The 13724-nt window shown below is 34.8% G+C and overlaps 2 protein-coding genes across 2 annotated transcripts; both read right to left on the reverse strand.

Moving 5' to 3' along the window:
- Positions 1 to 3285: 3285 nt before the first annotated feature.
- ifnphi3 (interferon phi 3) lies at positions 3286 to 4829 on the reverse strand (the record flags this gene model as incomplete). The annotated part of the gene is made up of 5 exons (XM_079810506.1): positions 3286 to 3393; positions 3486 to 3581; positions 4296 to 4442; positions 4525 to 4611; positions 4704 to 4829. 5 exons carry the CDS (start codon positions 4827 to 4829, stop codon positions 3286 to 3288), a joined length of 564 nt encoding a protein of 187 aa, XP_079666632.1.
- A 4455-nt stretch (positions 4830 to 9284) lies between these two features.
- Positions 9285 to 13377, reverse strand: rdm1 (RAD52 motif containing 1). Its single transcript, XM_079827132.1, has 7 exons — positions 13143 to 13377; positions 12694 to 12873; positions 12457 to 12579; positions 12177 to 12339; positions 10332 to 10430; positions 10167 to 10246; positions 9285 to 9860 (listed from the first exon to the last, which is right to left on the reverse strand). The coding sequence occupies exons 1-7, from the start codon at positions 13245 to 13247 to the stop codon at positions 9768 to 9770; spliced, it is 843 nt and encodes a 280-aa protein (XP_079683258.1). The 5' UTR covers positions 13248 to 13377; the 3' UTR covers positions 9285 to 9767.
- Positions 13378 to 13724: the final 347 nt, after the last annotated feature.

Genomic DNA, 13724 nt, shown 5'->3' on the forward strand with positions numbered 1-13724 from the left:
GAGAGGGGGATCTGGATGTCAAGCTCCACCCATTGGCTCAACTTTGCACATTTCCAAGCAACACTTAGTAGCGGAGTGTCGTTCTTGAATTAATAAGTAAATTCAGTGAATGATTAAATAGCTAATTTAGGGCCTATAGATTGTCACTTGAATAATTCCTGAATGAAGTGTATTTAAAGTCACCATGAATTTAGAATAGACAATACTTCTTTATGGAATAATACAGTATTTATCGGTGCATATCTTTTTTTTTATTATTAATGTGTCCTTGTAATATTTAATCAAAATAACTTCCCATCCCTCTTGCATCTCTTCTCTGATGATGTGTGCATTGGCATATGGACTGGACAACAATGTCACAAATCATGATGTACAAAAGTCCCTACTTTTGTACATATATATATATATTTTTATATTTATATATTTATATATATATATATATATATATATATATATATATATATATATATATATATATATATATATATATATATATATATATATATATATATATAATATATATATATATATATATATATATATATTTTTTTTTTTTTTTTAATATATAATATACTACATATATACTACATATTCTTGCACAAGTTAGATCACACATCCACCTTTGTAAATAACATTTATTTATTTGTTTTCCTTGCGTCACGTTTATTTTATTGCAGAAGGCAATGATAACATCAGCATACTAAAAAATAAACAATACAATCAAATATTAAAAAAAGATGTAAATGGAGGGGGGGTGCTAGGACAGGTTAGAGAACCACTGCCCTAACCCTACCCCAACTTTATCCCTCCACCCCATTAGACGTCCAGAGAGGTTGAGACTGCAATGAATAGCCTACCACTTAATTTCTCCTGTTCAACTCGTAGAGGTCAAATGTACGAGAACATAGTGAAAACACTATAAAGTAGGAGAGCTGCTTTATAGTACAAATTTAAATTTTACTTCTGATGAAACAAGACACTGACACTATTTTTCGCAGTTTCTTTTTACAATCACTATAGTCACTATAGGACACATTTATCAATATGTAGGTCATTTTTTCAAAACTCTTCACACAGTTCTCATAACCAACTTTCATTTTGGCAAAGCAGTTAATTTCACATTCAAAATGCACTAAAACTAACAAAACCCTTCATACAAGTCTCAAATTAACTCTTTCTTCCAGAACACTAGCAAAGGTTTTCGACTAGCAGACCTAAAAATTTTGGGCCCTATGAAAGAATTTGATGTTGGGCCCTCTACCACACCAACCTAGCTATCCAAAATCTTTGTCTGCAATTAAATAATACTGACCAATATTCACCGATTGGCTGATGAAACATTGATTAAAATTAAGATACAATTTATACAAAACAAAACTTAATGAAGGGGTCACAATCATGTCTGATCAACTCCATTCATCTTATGATGTGCCCTATCTCATGCTGTTCACTTTTCATAATCGACAGATCGACAACATAGACAACATAAAAAACAACATTATAATATTTAAACATAAATATAAAAATAATTAATGGCTGCAACAATTATAGCACAGAGAATTTTCATGTCGGAGTGGGATTTGAGTGAACGTAGTTTTACCGGTGAGTGTGAGCGTTTTGCTGGAAATACGCCATCATTTTTTTATATTTGCAACCTTTGGTAGATTATACATTTATAATACATTACTACTAGTACTGTTACTACTAATAAAACTGATCCTGGGGGCCCCAAAAGTGTGTGGGCCCTTAGAATCGTCCTAACCAATCGTATACACATCATCCACCATCTACAATGAGAATCAGCTGTGGCTGGTCCATTTGTCCAATTGTTTTTATAGCATTTCATTTTAAGATTTAAAATATATTTCATTAAAATATTACAGTAGGAATGTTGCAAATTGCTGTCTTATTCAGTTTTGTATTATGTTATTGATTTGAACATAAGTTTAACAGTTTTGAAAACAGTATGTAAGCATGTGCAAATTGGCCTGTACGTACAAAGAGTTTTGGCAGTTGTTGTGTCTGAGTGAGAAAAGAATTCATGAAATTTGAGAGATGTAGTCATTGAATGCATTTTGTGCCAAAGCAATGCTAATTGATCCTCAGTGTAGCCCACATAGACTTCTGTTGTGCTCACTTTGTGAAGAGTTTTGAAAAAGTGACCTAAGTATTGAGAAATGAGTTAGCAATTGTAAAAAAACTGCAATATGGTTGGCCTAAAGCAGCTTGATTTTGTATTGTGCAAGCATATCCACATATCCTTATGCTTTATTAAAAAGGCTTGCAGTTTTCTCAATTTTGTTGTGTTTATTTTGTTATTGAGGGGAAAGTGCGTAGCACATCTAAATATTTAAAATATTTTAGTTTAGATAAACGCTGCTCTCAGCAGAATGTTACCTAAAAGTATCGCTGCTCATGTATGTCAAACTTCTTTTCACCCCTGTGTGTGTGTGTGTGTGTGTGTGAGAGAGAGAGGGAGAGAGAGAGAGAGAGAGAGAGAGACTACCAGTGCATATCATGCTGTAGCTATAGCCTACAACAACAAATTTGCATTTGCTCTAGACATAGAAACAGACAAAAACAGGATGTTTCTTTGCAACAATGTACAAACACAGGATATGTGGTTAAAGGGTGATCGCTATAGGTCTATTCGGATCTCACATAGCATAATGTGTGCTAAAACTAACTTCTGCTGGAACAAGATGCACAACTGTATAAGGTCACATCATCAATGTGTAAGGTCACAGAGAGCGAGCGAGCGAGCAAGCGAGCGAAATATCAACCCCAATATTCCACATACACCACGTGTATCTTATTTCATATTTACTCATCCACTTTTCCTTCCTTTTTTCAGCACATTCATTTTTATTGATCTGCTTTGATCTCTTCAAGATATTTAAGCTAATTTCACATATGATACTTTTGATAATACAAGATTCAGAGAGGTCAGTGTATTCAAAATGTATATCTTTTATTCAAAAGTTACAAAAAACATACAAAAATACAATATTCTAAAGTACGAGTACTAAAGTGTTCAAGCTGTGAACTGTCCAGTGCTGAATGGAAATGGTGACGTAACAAATCAAAATCAAAAGTGAAACTGACAGTTATTTCCCTTACAGTGATCAGACTTAGAAAGCGAATACACCTCTATAGTCATAAAAGAGACATAAATAAATAAATAAATAAATAGATATATAAATAAATAAATAAATGCATAAATAAATAAATACATAAATAAATACATAAATAAATAATTAAATAAATATGCATGCGAGCAAGCATCTAGAGTTGTGGAGATCCATACATGATGTCGGAGTTGTGCTTCAATATGAAGTTCAGGGTGCGCAGAATTTCACTTCTCACTATTTCCCATGCACAGTAACTGAAATCCTGCGCAAAAAAAGGCATTTCAACATAAATATGTGTATTATATAACGCAAGATATATATGACTACAGTTATAGGTTGCGAACACAAGCGTACCTTTTCTTTCAGAGTTGAGGATATAGCCTCGAAGTAAACCTTGAGTGAGGCGTCTCTGCTGGGAAAATCCTGTTCCACTTCAGACTTGCTCATGATCTACATTTGCCAAGACCCAGAAAACATGAAAAATGAAAAAATTAATGCAAATGATTTAAACGTCAGGCTATAGATAAGACCATACTCTTTTCATTTCGACCACAATTAAATGACACAGAAGTATTGGTGATTGCATTTACAATTTAAAAGCAAATCCACATTGTTCTTAAAGGGACATCTTCCCTCATTTCTAGCCTATAACATAGATAGGCTACATAGCGCTCTAGAATACTTGATTCTGATTCGTCAGTTGAGGCAGTCAGCTGTCAAATATTTTTTGCATAGTGGCCAATGTCCAGGGCAACAACTGACCGGTTCTACTTCCAGCATCTCTTGGCGCTGAAAAGCTTTTGATAGCCTACTAAAAGTTCAGGAATAGCCTACAATTAAAGATAAAGAAAAGACCGCTCGGAAGAACTAGCAGCTACAAACCTACAAACAGACTCGAACTGGACTAGAGAAAGAAATTAATTGCAGCTAAATAATACAAAATAATTAATCCTTTATAGCCTAAAAGGCAATTTTGCGTGTTTTTGGACTATTTTTGCAACATGCAACATAGCTAACTCAATAGGCTATTATGAATAGGCCTAATATGAGGTCCACGAATTACTTTTATAATGTAATATAATTATAATTATAATTTAGTCACATATCATTTGAACAAGTTGAAGACATTAAACTTAACAAAAAATAAGTTTGCTGTTTTCTTACGCATTTGCTTTCCTCAATCTGCCGGTATACGATGCCTCTGAACTCAGTCATTTTGTCTGCATCCCACTGGTCTGGAACACTGTAGTCCTCAAACAGTGCGTCAATATTCTGGAGTGTCTGGTAAACAGCCTTTTCAACACCAATAACCTTCAGAAACAGAGGAAGAGTAAACTCATGCTCACATAATCAACTTAAAGTGCAAATTAAAACGTTTATTCAAAGGTTTTACCTGATGCGTGTTGTTGGACTCGAACACATTTTGCGGGAAAGATATGGAAACGTGGTCATCCAGGCATTGCGAAGGGAAAAGGCCACCCTAAAACAAAATGTTATTTATTTAAAGAATATATATATATATATAGGCCTATGCCTTCTGAACCTCTGAAAATTCTCTGTAACGATTCTTACCGCAGTCTCTATAAATGTACAGGTTTTCGCCATTAAATCCTTCCGAAGGATGCAGTTTGTTGGCAATGACCAAACCTGCGCAAAGCAGAAAAAGGTGCACATCCAGGCCACACGATGAAGGTCCATTCTGAGAGATGCCTAAATAGAGGATCGAAGAGCAAATGAGTTTAAAGCAATACATAATTAGCTACATTAATTATACGCCACTAATTTGACTGCTTACCTCGTTCAATTGTTGTGTATCCTTCACAACTGGTGATTGTTGTTATGTGATATAGCCTACTCACAGTAGGTCTGCAGTTTATATATGCATTTTGGATCGAAAAGTGTTGGGGGGACCATTGATGTCTTTCCGTTTTCGAGACGTCTGTGTCGCGGTTTGTGAAGTTTTCTAATTAGCTGACTTGTGTCTTTCATTCCAGTGTATCCAAAAATCAAGACAGATTTCCCCTTTATGAACGTTCATATCATATGAAGCAACGAGACCGTGTGTTATAATATCACGTTGGAGTCACAAATTGCTCTTTAATTCATCATAACAGATTTAAATGGTATCTAAGAGCCGAAGGTACAAACGAAACCCAATAAAATAAATAAATACATTCCACTGTAGGTCTATTTGTAATTATGGCAATGAGTAGTGACACATGTTCAGCTAAAACAAGCACATTGTGGCATGTTGACACATGTTTTTGTTCACGACAGAACTAGTTTAGCTATAATAATCAAATGCTAGATCTGGAGGCTTAGTCACAGATGAGCTGTTCGACAAAACAGCATTCTGTTGAAACATTTTCAAAGATGATCAGTCTAAATAAAAATTCGAAATCAATTCATCGAATTGTCCTGAGATTGTGTTGGCAGATCACGTGTTCAAAATGTGGCTTATATTTTACAGTCTCTCAATGTGATGAGAATTAAATTTGTATTACAATTAATATAACTGATTTCCCTTGCGTCAAATGGCAAAAACTCAAAGCCCTCACAAAGACTATAGGCCTACACAGGCGTAAAAAAAAGTGAAAAGAGTAGCCTAATGTTACATTCAAACCAGGAGGTTTACCACAGAATATGATCATGTACTTCCAAATGTGCCTGTAATCTCAGATCCTTTCTTTGGTAGATTTCTGGTCTCAAGATTCTCTTCTCTGGTTTTGGTATTGGTCTCGGCCTGCGGTATTAAACCAGACCACAGTCACAAATGCAGATTATTCATTTAAATATGTAGCTTTTTTTGTTGTTGTTGTAATAATGAAATTGTGCCCGGATGTTGATTTTATGCTTATTTTTTATATGGAGAGAAAATTAATAAATAGGCCTAAAAATTAAAAATTATTTTCAGATAGGCTAATATAACAATTTCGTGTGGCTTTTATTCAGTCAAATTTATAACATAAATTGTAGTTATTGAATTTCATTTCGTGAGCTGAACACAATAATTTTGCAACAATAGCAGACTGGGATTTGCCCAAGATAGCGTGTGTGTGTTTTAATATTTGTGCATGTGGCCTTTTATGAAGAAGGAAAAAAGATTTTTCGTTACTCTTGGTTTGTTTCTAGTGAAATACAATGACTGGTATATTTCAGTCTCGTGGGCATATGGAGAGACCGCCGCTGGCATTATACCTTGGAAAGTGAAAATGAGGCAAGGGAACTGAGAGTGTGTGGCTGTGAACCAAACTGTGACAACGAGAAATCGCATTCGCCCCCCCCCCCCTAACTGGTAACAATATCACTGTATGAGGTTGTTTAAGGGCAAGAGGAATCAATCACTGTAGTGGTTCTGCCAAGCACCTCAGGGAGATTTAAGATCAGAAAGAGATAAGTAATCATACATTCCTGACTCCTGAATAAACCTTTAACATCTCAACACGAGTTAGACTTAGTTGGACTTAGGCCAAACAAGAGGTTATTAATGTAATTCCCTGTAAGTCAAACAGACAAACCTCAACAAATCCAGTAGAACTAGAACTTTTGAAATCACGTTTCTTAATTTGCCAAAATGTGGAAGTTCACTGCTTTAGCAATCAGCAAACGCGAAAGCTAAATTCTAATTTGTAATGCTTTTGATTTGATAATTCCTTAAAAACAAACATTCTTAAAGGGTTAGAAGTTTAAGTAAATGGAAATATGAAGTCTGCCCAACTGCAAAAGGTTCAACTCGGCGCTCAGGTTAATAGTCCGCAGGCTAATAGGTGCTCTTGGGGTAGGGAAAAATCCAATGACACAAAAAGGCAGGTCCCAGGCACTCAATCAAACGTAAAAAAAGGAGAAGGAATTAATTAAAAAGCCTTTATTTGGTATGGCTTAAGTCATCTTTTAAAAAACTACAAGAGCCAACATGTCTCGACCAAAAAAATGTTCTTCAGGGCAAAGCAGCCTTGCTTTTAAAAGATGACTTAAGCCATACCAAATAAAGGCTTTTTAATTAATTCCTTCTCCTTTTTTTACGTTTGATTGAGTGCCTGGGACCTGCCTTTTTGTGTCAACAGAAATATGAAGTCATTTTCAGGCATTCTATTCAAATGCTGTAAAAAAAAAAAAAAAAAAAAAAATCCCCCTAAGTCAACTTAAAAAGACAGGAATTGCACTTAAGGTTTTAATTCAACTCATTTAATTCAGTCATGTCAACTCATTTTTAAAAATCATGAAAAAAATGAAGTTGACTTATTGATCATTTACATTTAGCAGACGCTTTTATCCAAAGCGACTTACAAATGAGAGCAATAGAAGCAACTAGAACACTCAAGGGCAATAGTATGCAAGTGCTGTAACAAGTCTCAGTTAATCTAGCACAGAACACACAGGACAGAAGGTTTTTTACATAAATAAATTAGACAGACAGAAAATGAATAGAATGTGAAGTGTTTTTCTTGATTGGTCAGGTGCTGCTGGAAGAGATGTGTCTTTAGATGTTTTTTGAAAATGGCTACAGACTCGCACGAATTGAGATAGGCAGGTCATTCCACCAGGTAGGGGCGGTCCAGGAAAAGGTCCGTGAGAGCGATTTCATGCCTCTCTGGTATGGCACCACAAGGCGTCGTTCACTGGCAGAACGTAAGCTCCTGGGGGGTGAGTCTGAACAAGCGAGTTTAGGTATATTGGTGCAGAGCCAGTGGTTGCTTTTTAGGCGAGCACCAGTGTCTTGAATTTGATGCGAGCGGCTATTGGCAGCCAGTGGAGTCTGATGAAGAGAGGCGTGACGTGCGCTCTCTTCGGCTCGTTAAAGATCACCCTCGCCGCGGCATTCTGGATCAGTTGCAAGGGTTTGATAGTGCATGCCGGAAGGCCCGCTAGAAGAGCATTAGGCCTACAGTAATCCAGTCTGGAGAGAACAAGAGCTTGGACCAGGAGTTGTGTGGCCTGCTCTGATAGGAAGGGTCTAATCTTCCTAATGTTGTAAGTGTATAAATGTTGATCTATATATATATATATATATATATATATATATATATATATATATAGCCTATATATATATATATATATATATATATATATATATATATATATATAGCCTATATATATATATATATATATATATATATATATATATATATAGCCTATATATATATAGCCTATATATATATATATATATATATATATATAGCCTATATATATATAGCCTATATATATATATATATATATATATATATATATATATATATATATATATATATATATATATATATATATATATATATATATATATATATATATATATATATATATATATATAGCCTATATATATATATATATATATATAGCCTATATATATATATATATATATATAGCCTATATATATATATATATAGCCTATATATATATATATATAGCCTATATATATATATATATATATATAGCCTATATATATATATATATAGGCTATATATATATATATATAGCCTATATATATATATATAGCCTATATATATATATATATATAGCCTATATATATATAGCCTATATATATATATATAGCCTATATATGTATGATATATATAGGATATATATAGGATATAGATATATATATATATATATATATATATATATATATATATATATATATATATATATATATATATATATATATATATATATATATATATATGCTACAGTTTAATAATCTTATTACATTATGCGTGACACTGCGTTAAAAAAAAAACAAATACATACATGCATGTTTAAGCCTCAACATAGGCAAACAAAACACACGTATGAATATCACGACAAAAGAAAAATCTTTATCTCTAAAAAAATCCTGTTTAAAATGGTCACTGCCATTGGAATAAGGGATTTTTAAAATCTACTGAATGTAGAGGAGGAAGTCAATGGCTTGCTGAGAGTATTTTTTGTAACTGCATGTGTATACCAAAAAAGTCCCGGTACGATTCAATTTAATTGAAGCAGATACTGCCATCTGGTGGCAATTATCTTAAGAACATCAGCTCCATCACTTCAACACGTAGACGGAAGAAATCGCACGTAAACAGAGTAAACTGATTCTATGAATTCAGTCTACTGATATTATTCTTCATCCTGCAAAAGCAAAAGCAATGAAGGAAAGAGATGCGCATATGATTAAGATACATTGTAAAAATATATTTTAACAGCAAAATCATAACGCACCACAACACACAAAACCCATTTTAATGACAACATACTACAACCTGTCTTAATGTATTATAAGCTAGCACAGATTTTAAGTAATTTAAGTTCACAATAGATTTATAAAAATTATAAAGTGATGCATTTTGGCTTCTCTTAATTCCTCATGAAATGACACAACTTTCTTGGCTTGACATTTGACCTGACCTGTGTGTCAAACTGTGTGGCCTCGGTGTATCAGCCACTTAAAAGAATTAGAGAATTGCTTTGGAAATAGAGAAGAGTAATCTGGGGTCAGTTGCACTGAATCAAGAGGTTAACCACAGAGTATGACCGTAACGCTGCACACGTTTGATATTATGGTCAATACCAAACATTAAAGAGAAAACCTATCATTCTCAATGGTCACTTCTCTGGAAAATATTGGCTACTGTGTGGTTTGAGAAAGTTGAGTGGGTGTCAATGAGGGAGGTCCACAGTGAGGTCCCATGGGAAATCCTCCTCAGTATTACTGTCAGCACCCTCAAACTCATTCCAGGAGATGTCATTTATCTGGAAAATAAGGTAATTATTTGTTAGGTCTGATTAGCTGTTGCTAAACCACTGACCAACTGGACAAGAACTGAAAGTGACTTTCATATGGCAATTGTTCCTCATAGCAAAACTTATGAACTGATTTCAGTAGACTTAAATTAGAATAATCTGGTACGCATGGGACAACCTATAATGTATTTTAATTCAAACTTTCATAATAAAAAGGCAAATGATGACTGACGTTTAGAATTTAGTTGACCGTAAATGAAATAAATTTGATAAGTTATTGACTGGAGTGTTCAAAGATCTTGAAGGAACACTTACTTTTATGACTCCTTCTGAGTTCTCCTCTGGAAGGATCTCATCTGGATCATACTTGATTTCAATTGCTACTTTTCCATTTCCTGAGAGACATTAATTACATGAAATGGACATAACCACAGACTGCAATGTATTGTATAATGGCTGTATAGGTTGTGTGATACTTACCTAAGACCATGAGAAGCACTTTTTCAAAGGCAACCACCACAGCTTTGTCTTTGGCTCGTTTCATTAGTGTCCCTCTTTTCCTCAGCTTTTCTTCTGGGTCTAAAAATTGTAGCAGATGTTGTGAACTATAAATTTAAATATTATGATTATTATTATAAACAGAATTGGGGGTACCGCATTACAAGTAATGAGAGTTACGTAATCAGATTTACTTATGTTAAAATATCTATGGTATAATATATATATATATATATATATATATATATATATATATATATATATATATATATATATATATATATATATATATATATATAATAGTTACTTTTTCAAATAAGTAAACAAGAGGCAAGAGCATCACTGTGTGAACATGATGGTTATTGTAGTTTAGACTAAATGTGAACAAGCATTTACTCATCTCACTTTCACAAAAACAGATTCCATGTTCCTTAAAATAATTAAAACAGCAAAATGCGAACTCAGAATATTACACAAACCTGCTGCAATAATTAAATATGTTAAATAACACAAATACTTTATGGATTTAATCTCACTTTATTAACCAATGTCTTTGCTGCTGACCTTTGACAATCTAATTCAACCATATGAATAAGCAAAAATGACTACATTACATTTGCATTAATTTTTTTTGTTTTTATTGCTGAGGAAAGAGCGTTGAACTTTCTTGCTTGCATCTCCTATTCTTCTGCAATCCATAATGGCAGCACAGCTGAAAGGTTTGTTTGACCTGTCCTCTACTGTACAGACGTGAATTTGCATTTCCTTCAGCCTGAAGCAAAGCCACTGGAAAGCAAGCCTGCAACCCTTAGCCAAAAAAGCGTAAGGCTAAAGCAAACGCTGTGGAGGTACACAGGGAAGGAGACAAGAGGCTGTTTTTTTGTTTTAAGGATATCAATGGCTTCACTACGCTGAATAAACAGCTTTTGTGAGGAAATATCTAATCATTTTATGAATAGTCAGCCTGTTCGCTAATATTCAGCCTTCTTACACTATATGTAGGAACTATATGTAGATTTGACCTTGATAAAAAATTATATATTTTGAAGAGAAGGCAGATTAGGGAATGACACAGCAGGTACGACTCATTTATGGCATTACCACCACCAGCAAATATGGTGTTGTGTAATATTGAGTCTAAAGAAAATAAACAATATCTCTGTTTTCTTTCTTTGGCTTTCAGGTTTTTACCAATTATAATACGACTTGAATGACTATGACTGCCATGCACTATGATGCTGATATATTGCAATTTAATGAATAAAGAGAAAATGAAAAATATAATTATAAATATTGTATTATATAAATATCTGTTATTAAAAAACGTCCTATAACACCCAAAGTACTCGTTACATCATAAGAAGAATGGCATCTTTGCTAATATTAGTCTCTGTTTATCCCAAGGTTTACTGTAGTCAGCCGGATCCAGGCCACATCCAGATCAGATGGTGGACCTGCACCTAGACACGACCACAGCGCATCCCTGAAGTGTCTGCAGAGACCGTGCCAACTAGACTTTCCCCTGTGAAGGCCTCATCGGCACGACAGCCAGTGGCACTGGTCCTCAACAAGCCCGTCTACGATGTGATTACTCTGATCTTCAACCAGATGGAACTGGATAAATATTCTGAATGTTCTGATGTAATCTGACTTCTGACCTGTAATGTTTGCCTGACTCATAATCATACACTGTTTGTTGTTGGCCAGAGGAGAACTGGCACCCTGACTGAGCCTGGTTTCTCCCAAGGTTTTTTCCTCCATTCTGTCACCTGATGGTTCCTTTTTTTTCTAAAAATAAAGCACATTGCTTTACCCAAGCCAAATCACCTCGATCGATGTCAACGATGTCCTCTGCCACCCCGACCCCCTGGCAGCTCAATCCATGCTGTGGGAAGGTCAACTCTGCTATGCAGCCATATTTCAAAAGCACACCCTGGTCATCTGTTTCTTCTTGAAACCCGGCATCCACACATTTTGAGATGTCCTTCAACTGTTGAAACACAAAAAAATGTTTGTTATACAAAGCAGCCATAAACAGATGCACACTTATCCATGGGAAAAAAAATGAAGGGTCTATTCAGTCTATATCACCCATATTGATGCTTACAGTGATAATGCGAGTAGACCAGCCGCCGAAGCCCAGATAGTGATTAGCCAGGTTGTGACATTTGGAAAGGCTAAGAGGTTTAGTGCTATAGAAGGGCAGATTCTGCTTTGTGCTCAATCGGACCTGAGGGGTTTGTTGAAAGAGAGAATAACAAAAATATATGCAAAATAAATTAAAACACTCAAACCCAATGTAACATTTTACAGCTTTAACTGTCGCTGTAATACATCAGGCTACCTTTAAAGGAGAGCTTTGGAAAAGACACTGTTTATCAGTGGCCCGCTGAGCTTTGGATGCCTGTACCGATGAATAGAACTTCACCATGGCGTAGAACCCAGGTTCTGCCACCGTGGCATTAGGACACACCTTCAAAAGGTAAAGAGCTCCAAATGCAGAATACACGCTCCACAGGGACTCCTATGAAGTCAGGTGATACAGTGAGAAGTTATTAAGTAACTGAGATTAAAGTTGGGTGCATTTATGCTATTACTGGTGATTTTGCACAAAAAAATCCCTAAAGTCCAAAGTTGAGCAAGGCTTGTTATGCAAATATAAAGCTTATGTACATCTATGGGCAAAAATAACCTGACTTAAATAGCAGGTGAATGGTCTAGTAATTCAACAGACAATAAAATAATAATAATAATAAGAAGAAGAAATGTAATGATTATTGTGTTTTAACTTACATAAATGTAGGCCTCTGAAAATGTTGGCTGAATGTCCCAAATAAAAATTGTTTTGTTGTTTTCGAGAGGGACTCGAAACTCAATTATATCGACCTCAATATCCATTGAGTTATGGGTTTAAATAAAGCGAAGACTCGAAAACGGCATTCTCGCCTTATAAAACATTTAAATGCATTTAAAACTCTAGGAGTTGAGTAACCAGTTTACACTGCTCTCCTCTACGACTTCCGTAAACAGATTTGCAGTTCGCGCTCTTAGACGTCATAGGACGTAGTGCGCTGTGATTGGATCAGTGGAAGGAGGCTCTGACGAGAACTAAAGCGTTTGTACAGAACGTTCCAAACATTCTAGAAGCGTTCCAAATAATAATAACCAGCGAAATGTAATCTTTTCTCATCATCTTTATATTTAGAGACATGCAGCTAGTGATGGCAATTTCGGTTCGTTACTGTTTCGAAACGCTCCTAAATATCAATTGTTCACCGCCAGGGGGCGATGACCTCTGTGAATGCTGTGAACCCATGAATCATCTGACAACCACATTGAACAAGTGTCTGTGGGTTTTTACCTGATCTCTGATCA

The sequence above is a fragment of the Gobio gobio genome, assembly GCF_949357685.1.
Source record: "Gobio gobio genome assembly, chromosome: 1".
Lineage (NCBI taxonomy): Eukaryota > Metazoa > Chordata > Actinopteri > Cypriniformes > Gobionidae > Gobio > Gobio gobio.

What these genes read in the sequence shown, in the direction of transcription:
- rdm1 (XM_079827132.1), bottom strand. Translation starts at nt 13,247, where the DNA reads ATGGATATTGAGGTCGATATAATTGAGTTTCGAGTCCCTCTCGAAAAC. An exon ending in TTTCAGAGGCCTACATTTAT is followed by an intron (nt 12,874 to 13,142) that starts GTAAGTTAAAAC and finishes CTGACTTCATAG; the next exon opens with GAGTCCCTGTGGAGCGTGTA. An exon ending in ACTCAGAAGGAGTCATAAAA is followed by an intron (nt 9,861 to 10,166) that starts GTAAGTGTTCCT and finishes CTTATTTTCCAG; the next exon opens with ATAAATGACATCTCCTGGAA.